General features: G+C 73.0%; 4 protein-coding genes across 8 annotated transcripts in view; 3 read left to right on the forward strand and 1 right to left on the reverse strand.

Annotated features, from left to right (window-relative positions):
* The first annotated feature begins 389 nt into the window (after positions 1 to 389).
* Positions 390 to 11,056, forward strand: LDLR (low density lipoprotein receptor). Its single transcript, XM_054807915.1, is given in 19 exon segments — positions 390 to 583; positions 1,510 to 1,632; positions 1,828 to 1,950; positions 2,058 to 2,429; positions 2,527 to 2,652; positions 2,752 to 2,874; positions 2,983 to 3,105; positions 3,634 to 3,708; positions 3,711 to 3,758; positions 4,187 to 4,358; positions 4,446 to 4,673; positions 4,758 to 4,876; positions 5,472 to 5,611; positions 5,697 to 5,838; positions 8,223 to 8,366; positions 8,727 to 8,900; positions 9,487 to 9,561; positions 9,782 to 9,939; positions 10,533 to 11,056. Coding segments are annotated over 19 exon segments (2,553 nt in total). The 5' UTR covers positions 390 to 531; the 3' UTR covers positions 10,569 to 11,056.
* Positions 11,057 to 11,094: 38 nt separating this feature from the next.
* KANK2 (KN motif and ankyrin repeat domains 2) lies at positions 11,095 to 13,602 on the reverse strand. Of its 3 annotated transcripts, none has more exons than XM_054807936.1 (6): positions 12,890 to 13,137; positions 12,769 to 12,811; positions 12,058 to 12,636; positions 11,642 to 11,726; positions 11,491 to 11,560; positions 11,095 to 11,395 (listed from the first exon to the last, which is right to left on the reverse strand). In XM_054807936.1, the coding sequence occupies exons 2-6, from the start codon at positions 12,800 to 12,802 to the stop codon at positions 11,354 to 11,356; spliced, it is 810 nt and encodes a 269-aa protein (XP_054663911.1). In that variant the 5' UTR covers positions 12,803 to 12,811; positions 12,890 to 13,137; the 3' UTR covers positions 11,095 to 11,353. The 3 variants fall into 3 exon arrangements, with proteins under 3 accessions (XP_054663911.1, XP_054663910.1, XP_054663909.1); XM_054807935.1 differs by having other exon boundaries at positions 11,099 to 11,395; positions 11,821 to 12,636; XM_054807934.1 differs by lacking the exon at positions 12,890 to 13,137 and adding an exon at positions 13,564 to 13,602 and having other exon boundaries at positions 11,103 to 11,395; positions 11,821 to 12,636.
* A 1,112-nt stretch (positions 13,603 to 14,714) lies between these two features.
* On the forward strand, positions 14,715 to 21,864 carry KHSRP (KH-type splicing regulatory protein). Its single transcript, XM_054808015.1, is given in 23 exon segments — positions 14,715 to 14,808; positions 14,811 to 14,883; positions 14,885 to 14,942; positions 16,032 to 16,128; positions 16,260 to 16,298; positions 16,453 to 16,492; positions 16,598 to 16,647; positions 16,730 to 16,801; positions 17,095 to 17,152; positions 17,267 to 17,438; positions 17,522 to 17,620; positions 17,742 to 17,840; positions 17,956 to 18,058; positions 18,161 to 18,261; positions 18,346 to 18,487; positions 18,681 to 18,841; positions 18,941 to 19,059; positions 19,146 to 19,234; positions 19,365 to 19,481; positions 19,484 to 19,561; positions 20,339 to 20,416; positions 20,511 to 20,671; positions 21,450 to 21,864. Coding segments are annotated over 23 exon segments (2,094 nt in total). The 5' UTR covers positions 14,715 to 14,729; the 3' UTR covers positions 21,459 to 21,864.
* A 312-nt stretch (positions 21,865 to 22,176) lies between these two features.
* GTF2F1 (general transcription factor IIF subunit 1) overlaps positions 22,177 to 26,598 on the forward strand; it is a 54,449-nt gene continuing 50,027 nt past the window's right edge. For all 3 annotated transcript variants that reach the window (XM_054808049.1, XM_054808050.1, XM_054808048.1), the window contains exons 1-7: positions 22,177 to 22,242; positions 23,618 to 23,666; positions 23,831 to 23,877; positions 23,968 to 24,040; positions 24,529 to 24,722; positions 24,808 to 24,978; positions 25,792 to 25,970. In XM_054808049.1, the coding sequence (XP_054664024.1) occupies positions 23,655 to 23,666; positions 23,831 to 23,877; positions 23,968 to 24,040; positions 24,529 to 24,722; positions 24,808 to 24,978; positions 25,792 to 25,970 (676 nt within the window). In that variant the 5' untranslated portion in view covers positions 22,177 to 22,242; positions 23,618 to 23,654. The remainder of the gene's footprint in view (positions 22,243 to 23,617; positions 23,667 to 23,830; positions 23,878 to 23,967; positions 24,041 to 24,528; positions 24,723 to 24,807; positions 24,979 to 25,791; positions 25,971 to 26,598) is intronic.

Consider the following 26,598-nt stretch of genomic DNA (forward strand, 5'->3'; position numbering starts at 1 on the left):
CCCCCCGCTCCGGGCTTTTGGGGGGACCTGGCCCCCACACCCCCCCCCCCCCGGTTCCCGAGGTGCCCCCCCAGCCCCTGGTGCTGCCCCCTCCCCGCCGGTTTCCTCCCGCGTGGGCCAGCCCCTCCCCCACCAAAACCAAAAAAAAACCCCAAAAAACCGGCGCTAAAAAGAAAAACTTTTAAAAACGATTTCCCGCTCCCGGGCGGCTCCGGCGGGGCCCGAACCCGGCTGGGGGGGGGGGGGGGGGGGGTCGGTCCCGGGGGTGGGGCCGTGGGTCCGTCCGTGGGGCAGGGGGTGGGGCCGTGGGTCTGCCCCGCCCCCTCCCCCCCGCCGTGGGGCCGTTTTGCAGAATCACCCCACGCCAAACCCCACCCCCGCGCTGCCCAGTGACAGCGGGGCCGCCCGTGACGCCGCCCGTGACGCCACCGCCACCCCGTTTCTCCCCAAAAACCGCCCGGGACGGAGCCGCCGACCGGGGCCGGGGGGGGGCGGGAGGGGGGGGCACGGAGCGGGCCCGGGCCCGGCGCGATGCGGCTGCTGCTGCTGCTGCTGCTGGGGGCGATGGCGGCACCGGGAGCAGGTGAGGGAGCACCGGGGGGGCGGGGAACCGGCACCGGGGGGGGCTGCGGCACCCCGACCCCCCCGCAACGGAGAGCCACGGGGGGGGGGGGGGCGGCGGGCGGGGCAGCGCGGGGGGACGGGGCCCACCGGGGCTCCCTCCCCCCCCAGAACCGGGACCCCCCCTCCCCCACACCGGGACCCCCCGAACCGGGATCCCCCCCCCTCCCCCCGCCCCACCCCCCGCTCCCCGCCGGCCCCTCCCGATCTCCGCTTCCCGGCGGCAGAACCGGGGGGGGGGGGGAGATGGGGGGGGATCGGCGGCAGCTCCGGGTCCGGGTCCCCCCCTCCCCCCGCGCCGGGTCCCGCCGCCGCCATGGCCGCGTGCGAGGGGAGGGGCGTGCCCGCCACGCCCCCCAGCACCGGCACCGACCAATCACCGTTCTCACTCCGACCCCGCCCCGCGACGGACGCGTTTTCTATTGGCGGCTGAACGGACTGGCCACCGGCGGGGACACGCCCCGAGAGCCAATGGGAGCGCGGCGCGCCAGGAGGGCGCGGCATGGCCCCGCCCCCACGGGACCCCCCGGGACGGGACCGACCCCTCCCCCCCCCACCCCCCCCCACCCCGGGACCCCCCGGGACCGACCCCTCCCCCCCCACGGGACCCCCCGGCCCCGCCCGGGCCCGAACCCCCCCCGGGAATGGGGGGTGGGGGCTCCTCCCGGGGGGGCCCGTTGCGATCGTCCCCCAGACTTTGGGGGGGGGGAGGGTGGGGTTTGCCGTGGGCGGCTGCTCCAGGGGCCTTGGCAGGGGCGGGGGTCCCTGGTGTGGGGCTGCGGTGTGGGGCAGGGGGGCCCCGATGTGGGGCAGGGGGGCCCCGATGTGGGGCGGGGGTCTCTGGTGTGGGGCAGGGCCCCCACTGACCCCCCCTGCCCCCCCCCCCAGGCACGGAGCTGTGCGGCCAGAGCGAGTTCCGGTGCCGGGACGGTTCCTGCATCGCCAGCGCCTGGGTGTGCGACGGCAACGCCGAGTGTCGCGACGGCTCCGACGAGACGCCAGAGACGTGCCGTGAGTGCCGGGGGCGGCGATGGCCGCCGTGCCGCCGCGCGCTGGGTCCTCGCCCCGCGCCACGTGCCGTGAGATGCCGCGCCACGCGCCGGGCTGCGCCGGGCTCTGCCGCGTGCCGCGTGCCGCGTGCCGCGTGCCGTGTGCCGCGTGCCACGGTGCCATCCCCCCCCACCTTGTGTCCCGTCCCCCCCCCAGACTCCGTCTCCTGCTCCCCGAGTGAGTTCAGCTGTGGCGGCCACCGGCGCCGGTGCGTTCCGGCGTCCTGGCGCTGCGACGGACACCGCGACTGCGATAACGGCTCCGACGAGCTGGATTGCCGTGAGTGCCGGGACGGGAGAACCCGGGGGGGGGGGGTTGGGGGGGGGGGGGGTTTGGGCTCCGGGGGTGCCGCCCCGCCGCTGACGGTGCCGGGGTCCCTCCGTCAGCCCCCCGAGCCTGCGCCGGGGACCAGCTGCGCTGCGGCAGCGGCGGTTGCGTCTCGCGCGCCTTCGCCTGCGACGGGGAGCGGGACTGCGAGGACGGGACGGACGAGGCCGACTGCCCCCCCCCCGCGCCCTGCGGCCCCCACGCCTTCCGCTGCAACGACTCGTCCTGCATCCCCCGGCTCTGGGCCTGCGACGGGGACCCCAACTGCCCCGACGGCTCCGACGAGTGGCCCCGCAGCTGCGGCACCCCCCGGCCCCCCCCGCCCTGCGCCCCCCTCCAGTTCGCCTGCGGCTCCGGCGAGTGCATCCACCGGCGTTGGCGTTGCGACGGCAGCCCCGATTGCCGGGACCGCTCCGACGAGGAGGGATGCGGTGAGCGACCGCGGCGGGGGGAGAGGGGGGGGGGTGTCGATGCTCCGGCACCGTCTGACCCCCGCGTCCCCCCCATGTCGTGTCCCCCCCCCAACAGCCGCCGCCACCACGTGCCGCCCCGACCAGTTCCAGTGCGGCGACGGGCGCTGCGTGCTGGGTGTCCGGCAGTGCGACGGCGAGACCGACTGCGCCGACGGCAGCGACGAGGAGGGATGCCACAACGGTACCCGCGGGGATGGGGGGGGGGATGATGGGGGGAGGTTTGGGGGTGCCTGGGTCTGTGGTTGGGGGGGGTCCTGACCTCCTTCCCCCCCCCCCCCAGTGACGCTCTGCACCGGCCCCCACGAGTTCAAGTGCCGCTCGGGCGAGTGTGTGCCGTTGGAGCGCGTCTGCGACCGGCACCGCGACTGCCGGGACTGGTCCGACGAACCCTTCAAGGAGTGCGGTACGGCCGGGGGACCCCCCAAACCCCCCCCCCCCGCCCCCCAACAAGTTTCCGCAGGGGTTTGGGCCCCCCCCCAAACTCTCACCCCCCCCCCCCCCGCCCCCCCAGGGGTGAACGAGTGCCTGGACGGCGGCGGCGGCTGCTCCCACGTCTGCCAGGACCTTCGGCTGGGCTACCGGTGCCTCTGCCCCGAGGGGCTCAGCCTGGGCCCTGACGGCAGGACCTGCGAGGGTGGGTGCTGCCCCCAGGGACCCCCCAACCCCCCGGGACACCCCGACCCCCAGGGACCCCCCGACCCCCCCCCGACCCCCCAGGGACCCCCCTTGACCCCCCCTGACCCCCAGGGCCCCCCCCCCTGACCCCAGCATGGGATACCCCGACCTCCAGCGACCCCCCAACCCCCCCGTGGGACGCCCTAATGCCCAGGGACCCCCTCCCCCAACCCCCCATGGGACACCCTGACGCCCAGGCCCCCCTGACCCCCAGGGACCCCCTCCTAATGCCCCCCGACCCTCCCATGGGACACCCCGACCCCCAGGGACCCCCCCCCCATGGGACCCCCCCCCCCAACCCCCCCATGGGACACCCCGACCCCCAGGAACCCCCCCAACCCCCCCCCATGGGATGCCCTGACACCCCCCCCCCCCCCCCGCCCCGGGACACCCTGACCCCCAGGGACCCCCTCCCAACCTTCCCAGGACCCCCCCATGGGACCCTGCCCCCCAGGGACCCCCCCTGACCCCCCCCATCCCCCCCCAGACATCGACGAGTGCCGCGACCCCCGCACCTGCAGCCAGCTCTGCCTCAACCTGCCCGGCAGCTACAAGTGCGACTGCGGGGGGGGTATCGGCTGGAGCCCAGCACCCACGCCTGCCGCGCCCTGGGTGGGTGACCCCCCCCCCGCCCCCCCTGCCCCCCCCTGCTTATCCTTGTTTGCACCCCCATTCCCACACTCTGCCCCCCCCCCCCCGTTTCCCCCTTTGCACCCCCATTTCCCCCCCCTCACACCCGGCTTTGCACCCCCCAACCCCCCCCCCAGCACCCCCATCCCTGCCCCTCTGCACCCCCCAGCACCCCCTTCTGCACCCCCAATTCCTGCATCCTCCCCCTCCCCCCCCCCGGTGACTGCTGCGGCTTTGGGGTGCGGGTTGGGGGCTGGGCGCAGATTTGGGGGGGGGGGGGTTGGGGTGCTGGGGGGGTTCTGGCGGTGGTGCAGGGTGGGGTTGGGGGGGTCCAGCAGTGGGGTGCAGGGTGGGGTTGGGGGGGGGGGGTCTGGCAGTGGGGTGCAGCAGCTGCCCCCCCCCCCCCCCAGGCCCCCCCGCCGCCCTCCTCTTCACCAACCGGCACGAGATCCGGCGCTTGGCGCTGGACGGCGGCGAGTACCGGCGCGTGCTGGGCCCCCTCGCGCACGCCGCGGCCCTGGACACCGACGTGGCCGCCGGCACCGTCTACTGGGCCGACCTCACCCAGAGAAAGATCTACCGGTGAGGGGACCCCCCCACACCCCCACACCCCCTGGGACCCCCCCACCCCCACCGGGGTCCCCGCCGTGACCCGTCCCGTCCCCTCAGGTCGCCGCTGACCGGCACGACGAACGACAGCCGGGACGTCACCATCGTGGGGACGGGGCTGGGGGCGCCCGACGGCGTCGCGCTGGACTGGGTGCACCAGAACCTGTACTGGACCGACTCGCGGCTCGGCACCGTCTCGGTGGCCGACGCCGACGGTCGACGCCGCAAGACGTTGGTGCGGGAAGCGGGGGCCAAGCCCCGCGCCATCGCGGTGGATCCGCTGCACGGGTACGGGGGGGACGGGGGGGACGGGGGAACGTGGTCGGGGGGGCACACGGGTCCGGCTCACACCCCCCCCCCTTCCCCTCCCAGTTACATGTACTGGACGGACTGGGGAGCCAGCGCCAAGATCGCCAAGGGCGGCCTCAACGGCGTCGACCAGTTCCCGCTGGTGACCGAGGGCGTCGAGTGGCCCAACGGGATAACGCTGGGTGAGCTGCTGTGGTGGGCCCCATCCTGCCCCGGTCCCCATCCCGCCCTGGTCCCCATCCTGCCCCGGTCCCCATCCCGTCCTGGGCCCCATCCTGGGCCCCATCCTGTCCTGGTCCCCATCCCGGTCCCCATCCTGCCCCGGTCCCCATCCTGGTCCCCATCCTGCCCCGGTCCCCATCCTGCCCTGGTCCCCATCCCCACCATCACATCCCCACATATCCCCATCCCTGTCTCCCCACCATGGGCCCCCCCCATGTCCTCCTGTGCCCCCCCCCCCCCGTGCCCCCCCCCCCGCCTCCCCATGGCCCCTCATGTCCCCCCATACCCCCCTGTGTCCCCCATGTCTGCCCCCCCCAATATCCCCCCTCATGCCCCCATGTCCCCCCTTGTGTCCCCCCATCCCCCCCGTATCCCCCCATGTCCCCCCTGTGCCCCCCCGTATCCCCCTGTGCCCCCCATCTCCCCCGTATCCCCCCATCCCCCCCATGTCCCCCTCCCCCCATGTCCCCCCTGTGCCCCCCATCCCCCCCATGTCCCCCTCCCCCCATGTCCCCCCCCCGTGCCCCCCGGCACCGCCTGACCCCCGCCCCCCAGACCTGCCCTCCCAGCGCCTCTACTGGGTGGACTCGCGGCTCCACACGCTCTCCAGCGTGGACGTGGACGGGGGCCGCCGCCGCACCCTCCTGGCCGACCCCCAGGTGCTCGCCCACCCCTTCGCCGTCGCCATCTTCGAGGTGAGGACCCCCCCCCTCCCCCATTCCCCCCCCCCAGCCCCCCCCGTTCCCCCGCAGCGTCCCCACCCCCCCCCCGTCCCCGCAGGACACCGTCTTCTGGAGCGACATCCTGAGCGAGGCCGTCTTCAGCGCCGACCTCCGGACGGGCGCCCACGTGCGCAGGGTGGCCCAGGAGCTCCTCTCCCCCGAGGACATCGTCGTCCTGCACCCCCTCCGCCAGCCCCCAGGTACCCCCCGACCACGGCCCCCCTCCCCCCATCCCCCCATCCCCACTTCCACCCCCCCCATCCCTGTCCCAACCTCTTCCCCAGCCTCCTCTTGTCCCCATCCCCATCCCCATCCCATCCCATCCCCATCCCCATCCCCATCCCCATCCCATCCCCATCCCATCCCATCCCCATCCCATCCCATCCCATCCCCATCCCCATCCCCATCCCATCCCCATCCCCATCCCATCCCATCCCATCCCCATCCCCATCCCATCCCATCCCATCCCCATCCCCATCCCATCCCATCCCATCCCATCCCCATCCCCATCCCATCCCATCCCATCCCCATCCCCATCCCATCCCCATCCCATCCCATCCCATCCCCATCCCATCCCCATCCCCATCCCATCCCATCCCATCCCATCCCCATCCCCATCCCATCCCATCCCCATCCCATCCCCATCCCCATCCCCATCCCATCCCCATCCCCATCCCCATCCCCATCCCATCCCCATCCCCATCCCATCCCCATCCCATCCCATCCCATCCCATCCCATCCCATCCCCATCCCATCCCCATCCCATCCCCATCCCATCCCCATCCCATCCCATCCCATCCCATCCCCATCCCATCCCATCCCATCCCCATCCCCATCCCATCCCATCCCATCCCCATCCCCATCCCATCCCATCCCATCCCATCCCCATCCCCATCCCATCCCCATCCCCATCCCATCCCATCCCATCCCCATCCCCATCCCATCCCATCCCCATCCCATCCCCATCCCCATCCCCATCCCATCCCCATCCACATCCCCATCCCCATCCCATCCCCATCCCCATCCCATCCCCATCCCATCCCATCCCATCCCATCCCATCCCATCCCCATCCCATCCCCATCCCATCCCATCCCATCCCATCCCCATCCCATCCCATCCCATCCCCATCCCCATCCCATCCCCATCCCCATCCCATCCCATCCCATCCCCATCCCCATCCCCATCCCATCCCCATCCCCATCCCATCCCCATCCCATCCCATCCCCATCCCATCCCCATCCCATCCCCATCCCCATCCCCATCCCATCCCATCCCCATCCCCATCCCATCCCCATCCCCATCCCATCCCCATCCCATCCCATCCCATCCCATCCCCATCCCCATCCCATCCCCATCCCATCCCCATCCCCATCCCCATCCCATCCCCATCCCATCCCATCCCATCCCCATCCCCATCCCATCCCCATCCCATCCCCATCCCCATCCCCATCCCATCCCCATCCCATCCCCATCCCATCCCATCCCATCCCCATCCCCATCCCCATCCCCATCCCATCCCATCCCATCCCCATCCCATCCCCATCCCATCCCCATCCCCATCCCCATCCCCATCCCCATCCCATCCCCATCCCCATCCCCATCCCCATCCCATCCCATCCCCATCCCATCCCATCCCCATCCCCATCCCATCCCCATCCCCATCCCCATCCCCATCCCCATCCCCATCCCATCCCATCCCCATCCCCATCCCCATCCCCATCCCCATCCCCATCCCATCCCCATCCCCATCCCCATCCCATCCCCATCCCATCCCATCCCATCCCATCCCCATCCCCATCCCCATCCCCATCCCATCCCATCCCATCCCCATCCCATCCCCATCCCCATCCCCATCCCATCCCCATCCCATCCCCATCCCATCCCATCCCATCCCATCCCCATCCCATCCCCATCCCATCCCCATCCCATCCCATCCCATCCCCATCCCCATCCCCATCCCATCCCATCCCCATCCCATCCCCATCCCATCCCATCCCATCCCCATCCCCATCCCCATCCCCATCCCATCCCATCCCATCCCCATCCCATCCCCATCCCCATCCCCATCCCATCCCCATCCCATCCCCATCCCATCCCCATCCCATCCCATCCCATCCCATCCCCATCCCATCCCCATCCCATCCCATCCCATCCCCATCCCCATCCCATCCCATCCCATCCCCATCCCATCCCATCCCCATCCCATCCCATCCCATCCCATCCCCATCCCCATCCCATCCCCATCCCCATCCCATCCCATCCCATCCCCATCCCATCCCCATCCCCATCCCCATCCCATCCCCATCCCATCCCCATCCCATCCCATCCCATCCCATCCCCATCCCATCCCATCCCCATCCCATCCCATCCCATCCCCATCCCCATCCCATCCCCATCCCCATCCCATCCCATCCCATCCCCATCCCATCCCCATCCCCATCCCATTCCCATCCCCATCCCATCCCCATCCCATTCCCATCCCATCCCATCCCCATCCCATTCCCATCCCCATCCCATTCCCATCCCATCCCATCCCCATCCCATTCCCATCCCATCCCATCCCATTCCCATTCCCGTTCCCAGGTGCCAATCGCTGCTCGGAGGCCAACGGGGGCTGTGGGTTCCTCTGCCTCCCCGCGCCCCACCTGGGCCCCCGCTCCCCCCGCTACACCTGCGCCTGCCCCGACGGACAGCGCCTGGCGCCCGATGGACGCGCCTGCCTGCCAGGTACCTGCACCCCTGCACCCCCCCCTGCACCCCTGCACCCCCTGCAGCCCCCCTGCACCCCCTGCACCCCCTGCACCCACAGCACCCTGCACCCCCTGCACCCCCTGCACCCCTGCACCCCCACCCTGCACCGCTGCACCCCCCTGCAGCCCCCTCGAACCCCCTGCACCCCCCTGCACCCCCAGCACCCCCCTGCACCCTCCCAGCACCCTGCACCCCCTGCACCCACAGCACCCTGCACCCCCCCCGCACCCCCTGCACCCCTGCAGCCCCCCCTGCACCCCCACCCTGCACCCCCCACCCCACCCTCCCCAGACTCCCCCTGCCCCCCCCTCACTCTCTCCCCCCCCCCCGCCCCAGACCCCTCGGCCCCGGCCCCGACGGACGCAGCCCCCAGCCCCCCCACAGCCCCCCCGCAGCCCCCGACACCCAGCCGGGACCCCCACAGCCACGGGGCATCCCCGGGCCCCACGGCCGCCAGCAGCTCCGCCAGCACCGCCGGCACCACCACCACCTCCAGCAACGCCACAGCAGGTACCAGCCCCACGGCCTGCCCCATGGCCCTGCCCCACAGCTCACCCCAGCCCCACAGCCCTGCCCCATGGCCCTGCCCCACAGCTCACCCCAGCCCCACAGCCCTGCCCCATGGCCCTGCCCCACAGCTCATCCCTGCCCCACAGCCTGCCCCATGGCCCTGCCCCACAGCTCACCCCAGCCCCATCGCTCATCCCAGCCCCACAGCCCTGCCCCACAGCTCATCCAAGCCCCATGGCCCTGCCCCATGGCCCTGCCCACAGCTCATCTCAGCCCCACATCCCAGCCCCACAGCTCATCTCAGCCCCACATCCCAGCCCCACAGCCCATCTCAGCCCCTCATCCCAGCCCCACAGCCCATCCCAGCCCCACAGCTCATCTCAGCCCCACATCTCAGCCCCATAGCCCATCCCAGCCCCACATCTCAGCCCCATAGCCCAGCCCAGCCCCACAGCCCAGCCCCACAGCCCATCCCAGCCCCACAGCCCAGCCCAGCCCCACAGCTCATCTCAGCCCCACATCTCAGCCCCACAGCCCAGCCCAGCCCCACGGCTCGGGGCTGACGGCCGCCTCTCCCCTTTCCCAGGCGGCAGCGGTGACGCCGTGGGGCACGTGGGGAGCAGGACGGGGCCAACGGCGCTCGCGGTCGTCCTGCCCCTGGGTGAGCGGGGGGCTCCAGGCGTGGGGGGAGGGGGACACACGAACTGGGGGGGTGGGGGGGATCCATGAGCAGGGGGGCGCTGCTGGGGGGAGGGGGAGGGGGGTCCTGCCACGGCGGGACGGGGGCTCTGGGTCCCAAACCGGGGGGGTCCTGGCCTGGGGGGGGGTCCCATCGCCAGGGTCCCCCCCCCCGACACACGCACCCCCCCCTCCCCCCCCAGTGTTCCTCATCCTCGCGGCCTTCGTCTCCCGCGGGCTCTGGCGCAGCTGGCGCCGCCGCAGCACCAACAGCATCAACTTCGACAACCCGGTTTACCAGAAAACCACCCGGGACGAGGAGCCCCCGGGCTGGGGGCAGGGGGGCTTCAGCTACCCCATGGTGAGCTGGGGGGGCTGGGACCCCCATGGGGAGCTGGGGGGGCTGGGACCCCCATGGGGGGCTGGGGGGGAGGGGGGAGGGGGCTGGGACCCCCATGGTGAGCTGGGGGGGCTGGGACCCCCATGGGGGGCTGGGGGGGAGGGGGGAGGGGGCTGGGACCCCCATGGGGGGCTGGGGGGGCTGAGAACCCCATGGGGAGCTGGGGGGGAGGGGGCTGGGGGGCTGAGACCCCCATGGGGAGCTGGGGGGGCTGAGACCCCCATGGGGAGCTGGGGGGCTGGGACCCCCATGGGGGGCTGGGGGGGAGGGGGCTGGGGGGCTGAGACCCCCATGGGGAGCTGGGGGGGAGGGGGGAGGGGCTGAGACTCCCATGGGGGGCTGGGGGGGCTGGGACCCCCATGGGGAGCTGGGGGGGAGGGGGTTGGGGGGCTGAGACCCCCATGGGGGGCTGAGACCCCCAGGGTGCGCTGGGGGGGGCTGGGGGGTGCTCAGCTGCCCCATGGCAGGGCTCTGTGCCCCCCAAGTGGCCGGTACCTGTGGGGCAGGCGGGGGGCTCCCAGCCCCACTGACCCCCCCCCTCCCCCGCCCCCCAGCGCCAGGCCGTGAGCCTGGAGAGCGACGTGGCCTGAGAAGATGGGGGGGGCCCCTCCCCCCCCCACCCCAAAACCCTGAGGAGGTGCCGGACCCTGCGCCCCACCCCCACCCCGGCGGGACCCCGGGGGCTGCGGACAGACGCCCCTCCCCCACCCCGGGGGGGCCGTGGGGCTGCACCCAGCGCGTGGGGGTGGGGGGTGGGGGTGACCCCGGGGGGGGGGGGGGCTGCGCCCGTCTCGGCAGTTGTACGCAGCCGTGTGCGCTTGTGCGCGGGCGTGCGAGGCCAAACCCGGGTGTGCGCGGGCGTGCGCTGCTGTGCGTGACACCCCCAACCCCCCCCCCCCCCCCGCCGTGCGGTTGCACGTGGGCGTGCGCGGCCGTACGCGCTTGTGCACGCGGTTGCACGTGGTTGCACGTGTCCGGCTGTGCGTGTGCCGTGCACACATCCCCCCCCCCCCCCCGCCCCGGTTGGTTTTGTTTTTTTGGTTTTCTTTTTCGGTTTTTTTTGGGTTTTTTTGTTTTTTTACCGAAAACTGTGAAAAAAGAACCAGAAAGCCGCGGCCTTCTGCTGCGGGGGCCCTTTGCACGCCGGGGGTGTCCCTCGCACGAGGGGCCGCTCACGCCGGGCCGTGTCGGGGCGCCCCAATACACCGTATTTATTTCTCGCCCGGCTCTTCCTTCCCCACCCCCACCCCCCCCATGTTGGGGGTCACGGCGGCTTTGGGGGAGGGGGGAGGGGGAACACACGGTGGGGGGAGGGGCGGGGTGGGGGCTGACCGGGGTCCGGCTGTAGAGCGGCGCTGTGTGACATCATGCGGCGTCACGCGATGTCACCGGGGGCCGTGGCGTCAGCGCAGGGGGGCTGTGGGGAGTGGGGGGAGGGGGGTGTCACACACGCGTGTGCAGGGGGGGAGGGGTCCGTGTGGACACACACGGGGGGGGGGGAGGGGCCCTTACCCGGGCTGGGGTCCCACGGGGGGGGGAGGGGCTCTCCACGGCCTCGTGGTACTCGCTGTCATCAGAGGAGCTGGGGGGGGAGGGGGGGCTCAGGGGACGGACAGGCGCACCCATCCCCCCCCCCATCCCCCCCCAAACCCCCATCCCCCACCTGCCGCTGCCCCCCCCGTGGCGCCGCCCGCGGCCTTCGTCCCCCTCCTCGTCCTCCTCCGGCTCCTCGGCCCCCGCCTGCGGCTCTGCGGGACACGGGGGGGGGGGTGGGGGTGAGGGGGGCCGGCCCCCCCCCCCCCCGTGTGCCCCCCCTCCCCCCCCCCGTGTCCCCCCACTCACGGCGTTGGCCCAGCCGGGCCCGGGCGTCCCGCAGCTCCCCCAGCGCCCGCCGCAGCTGCCGCTCCAGCACCGCCACCCGCCCCGGCAGCGCCCCGGCACCCCCCGGCACCGCCGGCCCCTCCGTGCCCACCCCCACCGACCGCCGGCCCCCCGCCACGCGGAACGGGGCGACGCCGGAGCCGGACACGGGGACAGCGGTGCCGGGGACGCCGGGGATGCCGGAACCGGCGCCGTTACCGGCAGCGTCGTCGTCGTCGACGCCGCAGATGTCGTTGCCGAAGCCGCCGGGGTCCCCGTTGCCGTCGACGGAGCCGCACCCGCACCCGCAGCGGCACCGGCCGTCGCGGCGAAGCCGATCGAGGAGCTGCCGCTTCTCCTCCTGCAGCCGCTCCAAGCGCCGGCGCAGCGCCGGCATCGCCCGGACCTGCTCCTCCAGCTCCCGCAGCCGCCCCAGCGCCGCCGCCATCTGCTCCCGCACCAACCGCAGCGGCGCGGCTCCCGGCGACCCCACCGTCACCGGGACCCCCGTCATCATCGTCGTCGTCGCCGGGACCCCCCCCTCCTCCTCCTCGTCCTCCAGGCGCCGCCGGGCCCCTCGCAGCGTCCGTTCCACCCGGGGGTCCGGCGTCGCCGGGGGGCCGAGGGCTTCGGCGGAGGCGGCCCAGGAGGCGCGGTGTGGCCGGCGACCCACGGGCACGCGCCGCAGCGTCAGCCCCTTCTCGATGGCCTCCACGTAGCCCAGGAAGCCCAGGTCCAGCCGGTAGCCGTAGGCCGTCTCCAGCGAGTACGGCGCGTCCCCCGCCCCCGACCGCCGACCTACGGCGACACCGCACCGCCCTGGCGCCCGCTGCCGCGACCGGGGCACCCGGAGCCCCCCCCCCCCCCCCCCCCCCAGGCACGTGGGGACCCCCCCCAGCCCCGCCGGCACCCCGGGGCCCGGCCCCTCACCTGGGAAGGCGTCCGCACGCAGGACCTGCGCCATGGCACCGGCCTGGGGGGGACGCGGGGTCAGCGGGGGGGGGGGACACCCCACCATGGGGCCGCCCGGACACCGGGGTCCCCCCCTGACCTGCCCAGCCCCCAGCAGACGGGGGGTCCCGGGGGGTCCCGGGGGCTCGGGGGGCCCTGGCCGGGCGGTGGGGCCGGGGGGAGGGGGTGGCCGGACACCCGGGTTCCCCGTCCGGCGCCTCCCCGCCCGCAGATGGAAGCCATTAGGCAGCGATGGCTCCGGCTCCTTCGGCTCCTCCGGCTCTGCCGCCCCCCGGGCCCCTCGGCGCAGGGTGGGGCAGGACGGGCCCACGGCCCCACGGCCCCCACGGCCCCTCGGCCCCACGGCCCCACGGCCCCCACGGCCCCCACGGCCCCACATCCCCAGCCCCCCACATCCCCAGCCCCCCACGGCTGCCCCTGTCCCGTCCCCCCACATCTCCATTTCCCCCCCAGCCCCTGTCCCCCCACATCCCCACCCCCCCCGGCCCCACGGCCACCCCCGCCCTGTCCCCCCCCCACCCTGTCCCCCCACGGCCCTGTCCCCCCCCCCCCGCCCTGTCCCCCCACGGCCGCCCCTGTCCCGTCCCCCCACATCCCCGTCCCCCCACATCGCCGTCACCCCCGGGCCCCACGGCCCCCCTCACCCCACAGCAGCCCCGGGCCCCCCGGGCTCTTCCCCCCCCCCAGACGGTGACGAACACCGGGGGCCGAGCCCCCCCCAGCCCCCCGTTCCCCCCCCCCCCGCTCCGGTACCTCCCGCTCCGCTCCGCTCCGCGCCCCGCCCCGCGCTGGCCCCGCCCCATCGGCCCCGCCCCATCGGCCCCGCCCCATCGGCCCCGCCCCATTGGCCCCGCCCCCGCGCTGGCCCCGCCCCATAGGCCCCGCCCCCGCTCTATCCCCGCCCACGATCGCTTCGGCCCCGCCCCACCGGGTGCGCTTTTTTTTTCCCCGCCCCGCCCCAGCCCCCGCTGGGCCCCGCCCCCTCACACGCGATTGGCCGCCAACAAATCCCAGTCACGTCCCGGCCGCGACGGCGTCGCCGCTGATTGGCTGCTGTTTCCCTCCTAAATCGCTTCGCGAAGCTGATTGGACGTCCGGTGCGCAGCCCCTCATCCTCGTCGGTCCAGAGCGCTGTCAATCACGCCCCGCCCCGCCCTCCTCCTTAGACCCGGCGCGGTGCTGGCGGGCGATTGGCCCGCGGTCCATCGATCGCCGGGGATCCGCCCAGTGATTGGCCCGGCCGGCTTTCGCTGCTGCAGCCTGGCCCCGCCCATCGGCGCTCGCCAATCCGATCGCGCGCTTGCTGCCGCCGATTGATTCTCGCGCCTGTCATTCTAAAGGAGCCCCGCCCCATCCCGCGCCCGCCAATGGCCGACTGTCGTGCGGCTCCCTGCCCTCCGATTGGCTCCGGTGGCCGTCAGTGAGGCGCCGCCTCCTCCAATAGCTGGCGGGCGGGGGCGGGGCAGGAGCTCGCGGCGCGCATTGGTCCCGGCGCCCGTCGATCAAGAGCAGCCCCGCCCCCCCTCCATCCGCTTCCTCTCCCGATAGCGTCCCGGCGGCCGCCGCGACTGGCCGGCCGCCCCGTCCATCCCGCGGTCCCGCCCCTTCCCGCCCTCCAATGAGCGCCCGCTCCCCTCCGCCGCTCCCGCGTCGATTGGCCCTTCCCGCCGCCACTCACCTCCCGCCGCCGGCCCGCCCTCCCGCCGCCGCGCGCCGGCTCCCTCCTCCCTCCCATTGGCGGGCGCCCCCTGCCAGTCACCGCTTGGCGACGCGCCGATTGGCGGAAGCTGCGCGGGGTGGGCGGGCGGGCCTCCTTCTCGCCGTGGCCCCGCCCCGTTCCCAGCGTGCCCCGCGCGGTGTGTGGAGAGCGCGGCCTGTTCCCGCGTCGCGCCCTCGCCGCCGCCGCCGCCGCCGCCGCCATGTCGGAGTACAGCCCCGCCGGGCCGCCGCCCGCCCCAGGGCCGCCCGGGGGGGCCCCCGCCTCCGCCTCCGCCGGGGGCCGCCGCCTCCGGGCGGTGCGGGAGCGGGGGGAGCAGCGGGCGGCGGGCCGGGCCCGGGCGGCGCGGGGGGGGGGCCCGCCCGGCGGCATCCGCAAGGACGCGTTCGCCGACGCCGTGCAGCGGGCCCGGCAGGTGAGGGGCCAGGCGGGGGGGGAGGCACCGGGAGGCGCCGGGGTCCCCCTGCCCCCGCCGCGGCGCCGCGGCCCCTCCCCCGCCGTGCCGGGCCCCTCCCCCACCCTCCCGGTAAGGCCCCGCCCCCCCGGGGGCGCGCGGGGTGTTCCCCCCCCTCCCCCCCCCCCCCCCTTCCCGCGCTCTCACCGTGCCCGGGGCCGGGGGGGGGAGGGGGGGGAGAAGGCGAGTGCCGGGGGTCCCGGGAGCGGTGCGGGGGTCCCGGGGCCGCCCCTCGCGGGGGTCCAGGGCGGGCGGTGCAAGAGCCGCCCCGCGAGCGCCGTAATTAGCGGTAATTAGCGGGGAGCAAGCGCGGGGCGGGCAGCGGGGACCTGCTGATCCCCTCCCCCCCCCCCACCCCGGGCCGAGGGGGCTCGGGGGGGGGGCAGGGCCGGACCGGGGGCTTTCGGGGTGCTCGGCTCCCCCCCAACCCCGCCACCCCCCCCCCCCGTTACCCGCGGGACCCCCGGGGGAGCTGGGGGAGGCGCGAATGTGCCCGGGGGTCGCTCCCCTCGGTGGTACCCCCGGATTTGGGGGGGGGGGCTCCCACCGCCGCGGGGGGCTCACCAAGCGCTTACGGGGTCCCCTCTTGCGTCCCGGGCTGGTTTTAGGGGGTCGCGCCGTAGCGTGGGGGCACGTTGGGGGGCTCAGGGGGAGGCTTGAGGGGCCGCTGCCGCGGCGACGGGCTCAGGGGGAGGTTTTGGGGGACCCCTGCCGTGAGGAGAGGCTCGCGGGTGGTTTCGGGGGGCTCCCACTCTGGCGGAGGGCCCGTGCAGAGATTTTTGGGGGTCCCCCGCAGCGGCGCGGGGCTCGCAGGGAGGTTTTGGGGGGCCCCCCCGCCACAGTGCATCCCTGTGGGGAGGTTTTGGGGGCCCCCTGTGGCGACGGCCGGGGACTTGGGGGCTCCCACCGCGACGTGGGACCTGTGGGCAGGTTTTGGGGGTCCCCTGTGACGATGGGGGACCCCGGGTGGGGGGGGTTTGGGGGCTCCCTCTCCCCCCGAGGGGTCTGTTTTTCGGGGTGACCGCCGGGCGCCGACCCTTCCCTTCGCAGATAGCGGCGAAAATCGGGGGGGACGCGGCGACGACGGTGAACAACAACACCCCCGACTTCAGCTTCGGGGGGCAGAAGCGGCAGCTGGAGGATGGCGGTAAGGGAAGGGGAACCCCCGGATCAGGGGAGGGGGGTCCCCCAAACCTTGGGGGGAACCCCCAAAGCGCGCAGCTCCGTTCTGGGGGGGGCCGTCGGGGCTCACCTGCCGCTGCTTCCCCCCCCTCCCAGACCAGCCAGAGAGCAAGAAGTTGGCGGCGCAGGGGGACTGTGAGTACGGCCGGCGGGTTTTGGGGGGGGCCACGGCCCCCCGCGAGCTTTGGGGGGGCTGCGGGGGGGGGCGGTCAGGGACCCTTCTGGGGTCCCCTTGGCCGGGGGAGGCCGGCGGCCGCGTACCCTCACGGGGGTTTGGTTCCCTCAGCAGCGCTCCCGACCCAGCTGGGACCCATCCACCCCCCGCCCAGGTGAGCTGGGGGGTTTGGGGGGGGTCCTGGGGGGTTTGGGGGGGTCCTGGGGGGGGGTTTGGGGGGCCATGGGGTGCCTGACGCCCCCCCCGCATCTCTCCGCAGGTCGACGGTGACGGAGGAGTACCGTGTCCCTGACGGCATGGTGGGACTCAGTGAGTGGGGGGGGCTTTGGGGGGGCTCAGGGGCTCTGGGGGGGCCAGCGCAGCCCCCCCATTGCGGCGCCTCCCCCCACAGTCATCGGCCGCGGGGGGGAGCAGATCAACAAGATCCAGCAGGACTCGGGCTGCAAAGTACAGATCTCCCCAGGTAAGGGGGGGCCTGGGATCCCCCAGTTCCCTGGGGGGGGCCCCAATATCCCCCCCCTGCCACTGGGGCCCCCCCCTTTCCCGGTGGGAGGGTCCCCGATCCCTTCCTGGGGGGGGGGTTATCCCCCCAGTCTCCCCTTTCCCTAATCGGGGGCTTCCCCAGCCCCCCATTTCCCCCCTTTGTGGGTGCGTGGGGGGTCCGCAGCCCCCCCTTCCCCCCGCTGTGGGGCACAGGGGGGGCCCCCAAACTCCCTCCGTGCCCCCCCCAAACTGCCCCGCGCCCCCTCCCCGCAGACAGCGGCGGGTTGCCGGAGCGCAGCGTCTCCCTGACGGGATCCCCCGAGGCCGTGCAGTGAGTAGGGCCCCGCCGCGGGGGGATCGCGGCCCCTCTGCCCCCCCCCCCCCCCAAACCCCCCCAAACCCCCCTCGCCTGCGTGCGTGTGTGCGTGTCCCCCCCCCCCCCCAGGAAAGCGAAGCTGATGCTGGACGACATCGTGTCGCGGGGGCGGGGGGGCCCCCCGGGGCAGTTCCACGATAACGCCAACGGCCAGAACGGGACAGTGCAGGAGATCATGATCCCCGCCGGGAAGGCCGGCCTCGTCATCGGCAAGGGCGGCGAGACCATCAAACAGCTCCAGGTACCCCCGGCCCCCCCCCCCTGCCCCGGGGCGGCTTTTTGGGGAGGGGGGAGCCCCCCCCCCAGCTCACCCTCCTGCCGCAGGAGCGAGCCGGGGTGAAGATGATCCTGATCCAGGACGGTTCCCAAAACACCAACGTCGACAAACCCCTGCGGATAATCGGGGATCCCTACAAAGTCCAGGTGAGACGCCCCAAAAAACCCCCCCCGCACGCCCCAAGAACCCCCCCGTGTGCCCCAAGAACCCCCCTGCGCCCCAAACCCCCCCCCCGCGCCCCAAAAAACCTGCCCGCCCGCCCCGCAGCAAGCCTGCGAGATGGTGATGGACATCCTGCGCGAGCGCGACCAGGGCGGCTTCGGCGACCGCAACGAATACGGTTCCCGCATCGGCGGCGGCATCGACGTGAGTCCCCGGGGAGGGGGGAACCCGCCGCCGGTTTTGGGGGGGCCCGGCCCTTCCTCGGTGCCCCCCCCCGAGCTCCGTTTTCCCCCCCCCCCATCCCCATCCCCCCGTACAGGTGCCGGTTCCCCGGCACTCGGTCGGCGTCGTCATCGGCCGCAGCGGGGAGATGATTAAAAAAATCCAGAACGACGCGGGGGTGCGGATACAGTTCAAACAAGGTGAGGGGGCGCCCCCAAAACCCACGGGGGGGGGGTGTGCATGTGCATGTGGATTTTAGGGGGGGGTCCCCCGCCCCTCTGCTTCACCCCCTTTTCTTTCAGACGACGGGACGGGCCCCGAGAAGATCGCCCACATCATGGGCCCCCCCGAACGTTGCGAACACGCCGCTCGCATCATCAACGATCTCCTTCAGAGCCTGCGGGTAGGGGGGGGGCGGCCCGGGGCGCCCCGAAACGGGGTTAACCGCCCTTCCCCCTCCAGCCTGACGCCTCCCTTCCCCCCGCAGAGCGGCCCCCCAGGACCCCCGGGGCCGGGGATGCCCCCGGGGGGGCGGGGGCGCGGGAGGGGCCAGGGAAGTTGGGGCCCCCCCGGGGGCGAGATGACCTTCTCCATCCCCACCCACAAGTGCGGGCTGGTCATCGGCAGAGGTGAGCGCGACCCCCCGAGCTCCGGACAACCCAAAAATTCATCAAAAATTTAAACCAAAAAAAAAAAAAAAAAAAAAAAAAACCACCAAACGCACCCCCCTCCCCCTCCCCCCCCCCAAAAAAAAAAAAAAAACAAACAACCCCCCAACACCCCCGTAGCCCCCCGCTGCCCCCTGTGCCCCCCCTCCCGCAGGCGGGGAGAACGTCAAAGCCATCAACCAGCAGACGGGGGCGTTCGTGGAGATCTCCCGCCAGCTGCCCCCCAACGGGGACCCCAACTTCAAACTCTTCATCATCCGCGGCTCCCCCCAGCAGATCGACCACGCCAAGCAGCTCATCGAGGAGAAGATCGAGGTGGGGGGGGGGACACACACACGTATGGATGTGGGGGGGTTTTGGGGTGCTCCCCCTGACACCCCCCCCCCCCCCCTTCCCCTGTTTCTCCCTCCGCAGGGTCCGCTCTGCCCCGTGGGGCCGGGGCCGGGGCCGGGGGGGCCACCAGGTCCCGCCGGCCCCATGGGCCCCTTCAACCCGGGGCCCTTCAACCAGGGCCCGCCCGGAGCCCCCCCGCAGTGAGTAACCGGGGTATCGGGGGGGGGGGGGGTTTGGGGGGGGGCTCCCCGCCCCCGGCAGCCCCCTCACCCCCCTTCTCCCGCAGCCCCGGCGGCCCCCCCCCCCACCAGTACCCCCCCCAGGGCTGGGGCAACACCTACCCCCAGTGGCAGCCGCCGGCCCCCCACGACCCCAGTGAGTACCCAAACCCCCCCCGTCCCCCCCATTTATTTATTTCTTTGGGGGGGGGCCTCCCCCACACACCCCCCCCCCCACACCCCCACACGCACCTCACCCCGCGTTGGTTTTTTGGGGCCCCCCCCAGGCAAAGCGGCGGCGGCGGCCGACCCCAACGCCGCCTGGGCCGCCTACTACTCGCACTACTACCAGCAGCCGCCGGGGCCCGTGCCGGGGCAGCCCCCCGCCCCCACCGCCCCCCCCGTCCAGGGGAGCCCCCCCAGCCCCCCCCCACCGGCCAGTCCGACTACACCAAGGCTTGGGAGGAGTACTATAAGAAAATAGGTGAGCGCACCCCAAAAATGGGGGGGGGGGGGGAGGGTCCTGAACGCACGGGGAACCCCCTGGAACGGCGCTGGGGATGCTGAGCGCCCCCCATGGGCCCCCCCAAACTGCCCCTTGGGACCCTGACACCCCCCCCCCCCGCCTCGGGGATCCTGAACCCCCCCCTCCAGGATCCCCCACCCCCCCTGGAAACCCCCAAACTGCCCCAGGGGATGCTGACACCCCCCCCCCCAAACCCCCCCAAACTGCCCCAGGGGATGCTGACCCCCCCAAAGTCCCTCTGGGGACACTGAGCCCCCCCCCCCCCCAAACTGCCCCCAGGGACCCTGAACCCCCCTGGGCCCCCCCAAACTGTCTCTGGGGACCCTGAACCCCCCCCCCCAAGATCTTCCAGCCCCCCCTGAAACCCCTGAACTGCCTCTGGTGACCGGGACCCCCCCTGGGACCCCCCCACGCTGCCCCTGGGGATGCTGACACCCCCAAACTGCCCACAGGGGCCTTGACCCCCCAGAGAACCCCCCAAAGTCCCCCTGGGGACACTGACCCCCCCCCCAGAGAACCCCCCAAACTCCCTTTGGGGACAGCGACCCCCCCCCAAACTGCCCACGTGGACCCTGAGCCCCCCCCTCGGGGCCCCCCCAACCTGCCCTGGGGACCCCCTTACCCCCTCCCCCAGGTTTCTCACCCCCCCAAACCCCCTGTCATCCCCCCCCCCCCCCCAACTCCCGGGGGGTCTGGGGGGGCTGTGGGGTGCGTGACCCCCCCTGCCCCCCCCAGGCCAGCAGCCCCAGCAGCCGGGGGCCCCCCCCCAGCAAGATTACACCAAAGCCTGGGAGGAGTACTACAAGAAACAAGGTGAGACCCCCCCCCCCCGCCGGCTCCGTGGTTTGGGGGGGCACCCCCAGCCCCTGCCCCCCCTCACCGCCCCCTCTGCCCCCCCCCCCCACAGCGGCCCAGGTGGCCACGGGGGGCGGCCCCGGAGCCCCCCCCGGCCCCCAGCCCGACTACAGCGCGGCCTGGGCCGAGTACTACCGGCAGCAAGCGGCCTACTACGGCCAGACCCCGGGGGCCGCCGGGCCCGCGCCCCCCCCCACGCAGCAGGGACAGCAGGTACTGCCCCCCCAAACCCTGGGGACCCCCCCAACCACCCCCCCCTGGGGCTCCCTGACCCCTTGGGACCCCCCAAACACCCCCCCCGGGGCTCCCAGACCCCTTGGGACCCCCCCAAACACCCCCCCCCCTGGGGCTCCCTGACCCCTTGGGACCCCCCAAACACCCCCCCCAGGGCTCCCAGACCCCTTGGGACCCCCCCAAACACCCCCCCCCTGGGGCTCCCTGACCCCTTGGGACCCCCCAAACACCCCCCCCGGGGCTCCCTGACCCCTTGGGACCCCCCCAAACACCCCCCCGGGGCTCCCTGACCCCTTGGGACCCCAGTCCCCCCTGGGATCCTCCAGGACCCCCCACACCCCCCCGGGGCTCCTCAACTCCTTGGGACCCCCAACCACCCCCCCCGGGCCTCCTGGGGACCCCCTCAAAGACCCCCCTCGGGCTCCCCAAGCCTTGGACCCCCAACCACCCCCCCCCCCCCGGCGCTCCCAAGCCCCCTTGGGACCCCCAATCCCCCCCCAGAATCCCCCCTGGGATCCTCCAGCCCCCCCCCGGGACCCCCAAACACCCCCCCCCAGGGCTCCCCAACCCCTTGGGACCCCCCAGCCCCCACCTTGGGACCCTCCAACCCCCCCCGGGAGCCCCCCAAACCCCCCTGGCACTTTTGACCCCCCAAGCCCCCCCCCTCTCTGGGGGTGGGGGGTGTTTGCAGCCCCCCTGGGGGTCCCGTCCCCCCCAAATAGCGGGGGGGTTGTTTCAGCGCTGCTCTTCCCCCCAGGCTCAGTGAACCGAATGTGAACCCCCCCGTCTGTGACACCCCCTTTTGTTTTTGGCGAGCGGCCGGCCGGGGCGAGCGGCCCCCCCAAACCCCCCCTTCCCCCCCCCAAACCCCCCCCCCCTTCCCCTCCTTTTCATCCGCCGCTCAGAGAAACCCCCCGATTCGCCCCAAAACTCCTCGGGATCGTTGTCGGAGCCCCCCGGCCCCCGCTCGTAGGTAGAGTCGAACATTCCCGGGAGCCGCCGGAGCCGGGGACCCCCCCGGGCCCCCCCTGCCCCCCCCGGGGCCCCCCCCGGCCGCTCCCCCGCCGTGCCCGCTCCGGAGGAGATGGAAGAACCGACCCACCAAGGACTATTGTACGCTCAGTTTTTACTTTTTACCGCTTGTTTTTAACTTCACAAATAAACGAGAACAAAACTCCCCCCTGGCTCTGCCTCTCCCTGCCCCCCCCCCATTTTGGGGTCAAATCGGGGGATTTTGGGCCTCGGGTTGGGGTTTAATTGGGGCAGTTGGGGCTGCCTGGGAGGGCTGGGGGTTCCCTCGGGTTTTGGGGTGATTAAAGGACATTTTGGGGTTCACACACACACCCCCCCTCCCAGCAGCGGTCGCCCCCCCCCGGGCCGTTTTGAGGTAAAAAAGCGGTTTTTCGGGGCCAGGCCGCCGCCGTTGCTATGGCAACGCTTCCGTCGGGCGGCCCGTGACGTTGCTTCCGGCGGCGTGAGGGGAACTTCCGGTCCTGCGCAGTGCGGGCGCAGGGGCCTGAGGCGGCGGCAGCGGCGGCAGCGCATGCGCGGTGGGACCCGGGGGGGGCTCCGGGGGGTCCATGGGGGCCGGGGGGGGGCACGCGGGGGTCCTTATAGGGCGCTTGTAGCGTCCTGGGCTGAGCTACTGGGGCCGGGGGGGGCCTAGAGGGGCCTGGGGGGGTTCTATAGGGGCCGGGGGGGGGTTCTATAGGGGTCTGGGGGGGCCTAGAGGGGCCTGGGGGGTTCTACAGGGGTCTGGGGGGGGGTCTATAGGGGTCTGGGGGGGCCTAGAGGGGCCTGGGGGGGTTCTAGAGGGGTCTGGGGGGGCCTAGAGGGGCCTGGGGGGGTTCTAGAGGGGTCTGGGGAGGTCTGTAGGGGGCTGGGGGGGCCTAGAGGGGCCTGGGGGGGTTCTAGAGGGGTCTGGGGGGGCCTAGAGGGGTCTGGGGGCGTTCTGTAGGGGCCGGGGGGGTCCTTATAGGAGTCTGGGGGGGCACCCGGGGGCCTGGGGGGTCCCTATAGGAGTCTGGGAGGGTTCTATAGGGGCCTGGGGGGGTTCTAGAGGGGTCTGGGGGGGCCTAGAGGGGCCTGGGGGGGTTCTGTAGGGGCCGGGGGGGGTTCCTTGGCCCTGGGGGGCTCCTGGGGGCCTTAAAGAGGCACCTGGGGCCACGGGGAGGTTGGGGGGGGGGCTGGGGGGGGCTTTAGGAGTCGGGGTCCTTTGGGGGGTGCTGTGGGGTAAATATGGGCCCTATAGGGAGCTCTGGGGCCCAGGGGGGGCTGGAGGATCCTGGGGGCCCTAAAGGGGTGCCTGCTGCTGGGGGGGAGCTCTGGGGGGGGCAAGGGACCCTATAGGGACTGGGGGGGCTATGGGCACTGGGGGGGCTGTAGGGGTTGGGGGGGCTGTGGGCACTGGGGGGGCTGTAGGGGCTGGGGGGGCTGTAGGAGTTGGGGGGGCTGTAGGGGCTGGGGGGGCTGTGGGCACTGGGGGGGCTATAGGGGTTGGGGGGGCTGTAGGGGCTGGGGGGGCTGTGGGCACTGGGGGGGCTGTGGGCACTGGGGGGGCTGTAGGGGCTGGGGGGGCTGTGGGCACTGGGGGGGCTGTGGGCACTGGGGGGGCTGTAGGGGCTGGGGGGGCTGTAGGGGCTGGGGGGGCTGTGGGCACTGGGGGGGCTGTAGGGGCTGGGGGGGCTGTAGGGGCTGGGGGGGCTGTGGGCACTGGGGGGGCTGTAGGGGCTGGGGGGGCTGTAGGGCACTGGGGGGGCTGTAGGGGCTGGGGGGGCTGTGGGCACTGGGGGGGCTGTGGGCACTGGGGGGGCTGTAGGGGCTGGGGGGGCTGTGGGCACTGGGGGGGCTATAGGGGTTGGGGGGGCTGTAGGGGTTGGGGGGGCTGTAGGGCAGGACAGGCCGTTCACACCCCCCACTCTCCAGGACCCCCCTGAGCCTCGTCCACCCCCCCACCGCAGGGATGGCCACGCTGGTGAGTGGGGGGACCCACGGGGACCCCTCCATGGGGCACCCCCTCTGTGGGGCACCTCCTCCGTGGGACACCCCCCCCATGGGGCACCCCCCTCCGTGGGGCACCCCCTCCATGGGGCACCTCCTCCGTGGGGCACCCCCAGCACCCCCCTCCTCTCCCCACAGGGCACCAGCAGCCAGATGGTCACCGAGTACGTGGTGCGGGTGCCCAAGTGAGTCTGGGGGGGCTCAGGGGGGGCTCAGGGGGGGTTCAGGGGGGGCCGGGGGGGCTGGTGGAGCCGGTGAGGGTCTGTCCCCCGCAGGACGACCACCAAGAAGTACAACATCATGGCCTTCAACGCCGCCGACAAGGTCAACTTCGCCACCTGGCACCAGGTGACGCCGGGACGGGGGGGCACGGGGGGGGCACGGGGTTTGGGGACACACAGACGGGGGGGACATGGGAATGGGGGGCTTGGGGATGAGGGGGTGGGGGGACATGGGGACGGGGGGATGTGGGGAGGGAGGGGACAGGGGGTTTGGGGATATGGGGGGGGGTATAGAGATGGGGGGGGACACGGGAATGGGGGGGACATGGGAATGGGGGGTTTGGGGATGAGGGGGTGGGGGGTTTGAGGAGATTTGGGGATGGGGGGATGTGGGGAGGGAGGGGACACGGGGTTTTGGGGACACGGGGGACACAGGGATGGGGGACGGGGGGGACAGGGGAAGGGGGGGACACAGGGGTTGGGGACATGGGGGGGACACAGGGATGGGGGACACGGGGGTTTGGGGACAGGGGAAGGGGGGGACACAGGGGTTGGGGACACAGACGGGGGGTTCAGGACGGGGGTTCGGGCCGGGTCTGAGCGCGGCCCCCGCAGGCGCGCATGGAGCGGGACCTGAGCAACAAGAAGATTTACCAGGAGGAGGAGCTGCCCGAATCCGGCGCCGGCAGCGAGTTCAACCGGCGGCTGCGGGAGGAGGCGCGGTGCAAGAAGTACGGCATCGTGCTGCGGGAGTTCCGCGCCGAGGATCAGCCCTGGCTGCTCAGGGTCAACGGGAAGGCCGGCCGCAAGTGAGCAGGGCCGGGCTCGGGGCTCATTTGGGGTTCGGGGTTCGGGGTTCGGGGCCGTGCCGGTGCTGAGCGTCCCCTCCGGCAGGTACAAGGGGGTGAAGAAGGGCGGCGTCACCGAAAACGCCTCGTACTACATCTTCACGCAGTGCCCCGACGGCGCCTTCGAGGCCTTTCCCGTCCAGCACTGGTACAACTTCACCCCCCTGGCCAAGCACCGCACCCTGACGGCCGAGGAGGCCGAGGAGGAGTGGGAGAGGTGGGGGGGACGCGGGGGGACGTGGGGGGGGACGCGGGGAGGGGGGGATGTCCCAGAGCTGGGGAGCACGATGTGGAGCTGGGGGGGGGCGGGGGCACACACCGTCCTGGGGAGCTGGGGGGGGGTGTCTGGAGCTGGAGGGGAGGTGTGGGGACAGCGGGGGTGTCCTGGAGTCCCAGGGGACCCCCCCAAAGTCCCAGGGGACCCCCCCAGAGCCCCAGGGGACCCCCCCAAAGTCCCAGGGGAAGGTGTTGGGGACACGGCCCCGAGCTGGGGAGCACGAGGTGGAGCAGGGGGAGATGCGGGGATGGAGGGGACCCCCACCCCAGGGACCCCCACCCCAAAGTCCAAGGGGAACCTCCTGAGCCCCTGGGGACCCCCCCAGAACCCCAGAGGACCCCCCAAAAGTGCTAGGGGACCCCCAGAACCCCAGAGGACTCCCCAGGGACCCCCCAAAAGTCCAAGGGGACCCCTCCTGAGACCCCCCCAGAACTCCAGAGGACCCCCTGGAGCCCATGGGGACCCCCCCAAAAGTCCCAGGGGACCCTCCAGAGCCCCCAGGGGACCCCCAGAACCCCAGAGGACTCCCCAGGGACCCCCCCAAAGTCCAAGGGGACCCCTCCAAGCCCCCTGGAGACCCCCCCACAACTCCATATGACCCCCCCAAAAGTCCCAGGGGACCCCCCCCCCGGAGCCCCCAGGGACCCCCTAGAACCCCAGGGGACCCCCCAGAGTCAGGGGGGGGGGCGGGTGCTGGGGACACGTCCCAGAGGCGGGGGGGTGACCCCACCGTCGTCCCCTGCGCCCCCCCAGGCGGAACAAGGTGCTGAACCACTTCAGCATCATGCAGCAGCGGCGCCTGCGGGACCAGGACGAGGAGGAGGAGGAGAAGGAGAAGGCGGCCAAGAAGAAGGGCGGGGAGCTGAAGATCCACGACCTGGAGGACGACCTGGAGCTCAGCTCCGAGGAGAGCGAGGGCAGCGAGGCCGAAGGTGAGGGGGGGGGGGGGCTCAGGGAGGGGCCGCGGCGGCGCTGAGCACCCCTGAATCGTCGCTGACCCCCCCAAATCATCGCTGACCCCCCCCAAATCATCGCTGACCCCTCTAAATCATCACTGAACCCCCAAATCATCACTGACCCCCCCAAATCATCACTGACCCCCCCAAATCATCACTGACCTCCTCCAAATCATCACTGACCCCCTAAATCATTGCTGACCCCTCTAAATCATCACTGAACCCTCTAAATCATCACTGACCCCCCCAAATCATCACTGACCCCCTAAATCATCACTGACCCCCTAAATCATCGCTGACCCCTCTAAATCATCACTGAACCCTCTAAATCATCACTGACCCCCCCAAATCATCACTGACCCCCCCAAAATCATCACTGACCCCCCAAATCATCACTGACCCCCCCAAAATCATCACTGACCCCCCCAAATCATCACTGACCCCCTAAATCATCACTGACCCCCTAAATCATCGCTGACCCCTCTAAATCATCACTGAACCCTCTAAATCATCACTGACCCCCCCAAATCATCACTGACCTCCTCCAAATCATCACTGACCCCCCAAATCATCACTGACCCCTCTAAATCATCACTGAACCCCC

The sequence above is a fragment of the Grus americana genome, chromosome 33, assembly GCF_028858705.1.
Source record: "Grus americana isolate bGruAme1 chromosome 33, bGruAme1.mat, whole genome shotgun sequence".
Lineage (NCBI taxonomy): Eukaryota > Metazoa > Chordata > Aves > Gruiformes > Gruidae > Grus > Grus americana.